This window comes from Ptiloglossa arizonensis, chromosome 1 (assembly GCF_051014685.1).
Source record: "Ptiloglossa arizonensis isolate GNS036 chromosome 1, iyPtiAriz1_principal, whole genome shotgun sequence".
In the NCBI taxonomy this organism is placed as follows: Eukaryota; Metazoa; Arthropoda; class Insecta; order Hymenoptera; family Colletidae; genus Ptiloglossa; species Ptiloglossa arizonensis.
The window spans coordinates 10,856,018-10,860,508 of NC_135048.1; the positions used below are offsets into that span (position 1 = coordinate 10,856,018).

At 32.6% G+C, this 4,491-nt stretch overlaps 1 protein-coding gene across 1 annotated transcript; it reads right to left on the reverse strand.

Annotated features, from left to right (window-relative positions):
• Positions 1–747: 747 nt before the first annotated feature.
• Positions 748–4,040, reverse strand: LOC143148140 (TBC1 domain family member 19). The gene is made up of 11 exons (XM_076314107.1): positions 3,892–4,040; positions 3,389–3,511; positions 2,839–3,046; positions 2,685–2,772; positions 2,542–2,602; positions 2,223–2,453; positions 1,767–1,841; positions 1,468–1,702; positions 1,178–1,379; positions 929–1,115; positions 748–854 (listed from the first exon to the last, which is right to left on the reverse strand). Exons 1-11 carry the CDS (start codon positions 4,003–4,005, stop codon positions 786–788), a joined length of 1,593 nt encoding a protein of 530 aa, XP_076170222.1. The 5' UTR covers positions 4,006–4,040; the 3' UTR covers positions 748–785.
• Between the last annotated feature and the right edge of the window lie 451 nt (positions 4,041–4,491).

Below are 4,491 nucleotides of genomic sequence, written 5' to 3' on the forward strand. Positions count from 1 at the left end.
GTAAAATTAGCAATTTCTTTTTCGTGATTGTCGTATTTGCAAGATGTTTTTGTTGAAAATTGTTTTCTGACGAAGTCGTATCTTTAAATCACCCTGTATATGAGCAGCTACGTTCCGAAATCAGCTGCGAGTACAGACAATATTGGTTTGCTCCGTTTCAGCCATATGTGGAAGAAATGGTGATGATTTTAGCGTTTGCAAGATATTAATGATATTAATGATTTTACATGGCCTTCACTTTCGACATTTTTTTTAGCATTCATTCAAGAATACGTTGCCGTTTATTATGCTGCCCATTTGGCTTATCGTATTAACAATCCACGAATCGTAAGAGATTCGCGTTAATTCGCGCAAACGCGAAAGGATGACACCTACTAAAGTTTTGAATTTAAAATAAAATGGAACTTGTATTTTTCGCGGGAACATATAAATCTATTATTATTATACTTTTTTAATATCTAAGAAGTTGAAACATTTGATAATAGTACACGTTATTTGCAATTACGTAATTTCTTTTTACATATTTACATTTTACAATATTTATTATAGACGATTATATTCTTTTATCTTACAATGAGAATCTATCAAAAATTTACAATTTTTTAAAACTTTGTACATAATTCTATTTCTATATAATTTACATATCTTTTAGATGCTGCGATTTCTGAAACACAAGTCAGGAATTATTAATTTGATTAAATATACACGTTTATAGAAATATGGTTTTAATGTTTTTATTATCGAGAAATAAATTTGTATACAGTACATAATTAGAGATATCTGTGTCATTCCTTTAATAAAGTTAATTGCAGCAATGGAACCACTTTCAAAGAGGACAAGTCCGCCAAGACAGCCTATAAATATTTTCTTAAGTAACAACATTTTTATTTATCAAAAAAGTGTAATATACTTAAAATAATTTTGCTACCTCGACACTTTGTTGAGTATTGACTTGCATTAAATTTTCCTTTCTGAAACTTAAAATAGTAACTGCAAGTAAAGGAATGATTTCTAAAGAATCATAGCCCAAAATTAAGTCCCAAAGATAGAGCAACTGTTCTGGGGGTAGATGACCACTGAAACCTCTCATGATCCACTTGAAAACCACTTTTATTCTAAGAAAGAAAAATGTTTTTAATTTTACGATCACGCAAATCAAAAGGAAAATTGAACTTACGGTTGTATATGAAAATTTCTAAAATGAGTCCAGAGAATAGGCTCATGGCACTGGAGCAATCTCTCGAAAAGCAAGCATAGTGCAACAATACCCTGCTCGTGACTGGATACAGTGTGCAATCGGAACCAATATCGCAAATAAAAGGCTCGAAAGGTATAATACATTGCGCAGGAGTCGTCGTACAAGTAACAAAATGGAGTAGCTGTAAAATGACGTAATTATGTATTTATTTTTTAATAATTATTGTACACTATGCAAAATATTTTTTTAAACCCTTCTTTAACTCGTACCATACATCGTGAATCCGTGAAATGGAATTACACCGCTGGGTGGGAATACTAAAGTGTTCTCTAACGTAGCTGGTTTTCCTTGCAAAACCGCGTGTATTACTTGACCACCTGCGCTCCTGTCAGTGGTCACAGGTGCCAATACTTCTGAATCGCGTGAAAAACATAACATTGTTTTGTATAAAACATCCTCGAACACAAAGTACTGATCGTCGTTTCTTGCTGTTAATTGTACGTCCTGAAAACGAAAAAAATAAAACTTTGCAAATTATTGCAGCATAATTAAGAAATTTATCCGTTACCTTTATTATTAACTTATCTACAACGATATCATACTGCAGCACCAAATTCTTTAATTCCTCATAATATTCTATATCCTGAAAGATATTCAATTTATAATTACTTCCTTAAACAATAGAAATAGATGAGCAAGATGAAAATCATATTTTATTGATCTTTAATTGACAGGGCGGGGTCGAAGTGACCTAACCTACTATTCTATTGGTCGCTCGTCACGTGATCTACTTTTAAGCCGACTCCTACTCCTACTCCTACTCCAGTTTGCTTCTCTATTTGTGAGGCAGAGGGAGTATGGTGGGGATAGGCTCTCAGTGACCTTGAGCGACCAATTGATTCTGTTCCGACTATAATTAGATAAAGTGTACGTTCCATTTGATTTTTTTTAATTGAATAAAAATTATACTTCCTAACAGTTAATGATTAATGCATAAATTGAAAGCGTAGAATACACTTTTTACATTATCTTTCACTGTGGATCCCAATACAAGAGACCAAAGGCGGCCGCGAAGCGATCGTGGAACTCCACGCTTTAAAAATTCTTGTGCGATCGGAGCGTGATTTGACTTCAACACTTTCTCGCCGAGATGAATTCTCTCCTCCTCCAGAGTAGCAAAGTTCTCGGAACTGGGCATGTCTGGATTAACGCCTAACAGTGGTAATCCCTTTGCCAACTCTGCGTACACTCGTCTCTGTTAAAAAAAATATCGTCACCGATTACAATATCTATCATCGATTAAAGAGAATTTAAGTGAGACTTTATAAGTACTAAGTTCGTACCAATTGCGCGAGTGTCTTTACCCGAATCTGTATATGACTGAATTCCCAATTTAATTCATCTCTGAAACATCATTGATTCGACGTTTTACAGAAAAACAGATAATATAAAAAATTGTTCAATGGTAATAACAATATGTATGTACGGTTGTTTCTTGAAGGAAGGATTTCGTATAGCGAATAGTACATCCAAGAAGTCCTTTGGAGCGTAAAGCGGTCTGTATTGCGACAAATCTAGAAATTAAGGTTCATTACTATACGAAAATATATTTTACACGGAGAAAGTTCGCAAAAATTTACCGATATCATAAGTGCTCAATTCGTTCCATTTCTCGGCAAGATCATCGCGATCCGCGCTTGGTCGAATACGAGCCAAGGGGACATTTAACTCGTTACACGTGGAGTTCAATGATTTTTGTATTCGACGCTCCCATTGAATTTGAGCCTTTTTCAAATAACTCAGATCTACTTCCTCTGTGGATGGTGCTGATGTCGTAGATAAGGAACCCTTAAAGAAATATTAAGTTAATAAACAGACATATAGGTGAAAAGGAGATTCTAATTCATAATATGTGACTTTTTAAATTTTGTACAGAAACAATGATTATCAATTTGCACAATATATATCATTTTAAGATTTAATACTATAATAAAACATTTCTCAATTCTTCTGTAAATTTTTAAATATTATTAATATTATAATAAATTTTCTTTGAAGACATATTAACTTAGTCTTTAGATCTCAGTCGATCTAATCCAATCTAATCTAAACACATTTTGAACTAATCTTTATTTGAAAATAGTAAGAATATGGCAAGATAACAATTTAAAAGAAATTGAAATTACAAACTTGCGACCTTGCCCAATGAAACACCGTGTTCCGTATTTCTGTTTCTAAACCGTTGTTCTTTAAAGCGTCCATCAAAGTGGTTTTGAAATCTTCTCTTTTCACTGCAGTAGAGGCAACGAGTTTCTGAACAAATTAAAATTATTTGTAAATCATGTATTAATTATTTCGAAAATCGTGTATTGTTGGTTCCTAAACCATAAACGGATCGTGAAATTTCGGTGCTGTCTATTTGTATTATCAGTTAACGCAATCAAAATCTTTATATTATATTTAATAATCATAGTTTATTAAATTATATTAACATGTACAAAATTTTTACTTCGAATTAAAAGAAATATTAAAATAAAAAAAATTGTTAATAATTCTTATTTCCTTAAATTGATACGCTCCTGTATACAACGAAGTATATTTGTTTTCGAAAACCTGAAAATCTTCCAATGTAAATAAAACTTTCAAAACTATAATGTATTATACTAATGCGTTCTTGTACATTGTCTGTTTACCTGGATTTCAGAGTAAAGACTTTTATAGTTAGCCATGCTTTGTATTTCTTCCGTTAATCTTTCCGCAGATTTTTTCAGTGTCGTTTCCTTTGATTCATCCGTCTTTCCCGACATCGTAATTAATTATCAAAAGTTCTTGACTGATTTAAACTGTTTCTTTAATAATTCTGGAAACAAACGCCATTTGTAAATAAATTCATTCCCGCAGTCGCAGCGGTGACTGTAGAATAAAGCAAGTTGCGCTCCAATTTGTTAACGGAATATTCAAATGATTCGACATCGCTCTCTGTTACCGCTTTCATTTGTACGTTAAAATGTTCTGAATATTTCTTACAATATTACTTTTTCTCCAATCACAAGGAAAAATATGAAATTTTATACAAATTAGAACTATAATAGAAGATTCACATAGAAAAGAACTTGATATACTTTGTTGACATTTCTCGCGCGCAATGTTTGGCGAAGATTTTTTAATTTTCTTCGTTGCATTCGTTTCTTTGGTGTTTTATTGCCGAATAAATAGGGGATTTTTGTTGGTACAGATTTTTTTGAATGTTCGAACGATTGTATGCCGAAATTTCAGGTTGACGCGCTCGCAGG

What these genes read in the sequence shown, in the direction of transcription:
- LOC143148140 (XM_076314107.1), bottom strand. Translation starts at nt 4,005, where the DNA reads ATGTCGGGAAAGACGGATGAATCAAAGGAAACGACACTGAAAAAATCT. An exon ending in CCTTCCTTCAAGAAACAACC is followed by an intron (nt 2,603 to 2,684) that starts GTACATACATAT and finishes ATGATGTTTCAG; the next exon opens with AGATGAATTAAATTGGGAAT. An exon ending in GATCCACAGTGAAAGATAAT is followed by an intron (nt 1,842 to 2,222) that starts GTAAAAAGTGTA and finishes AATATCTTTCAG; the next exon opens with GATATAGAATATTATGAGGA.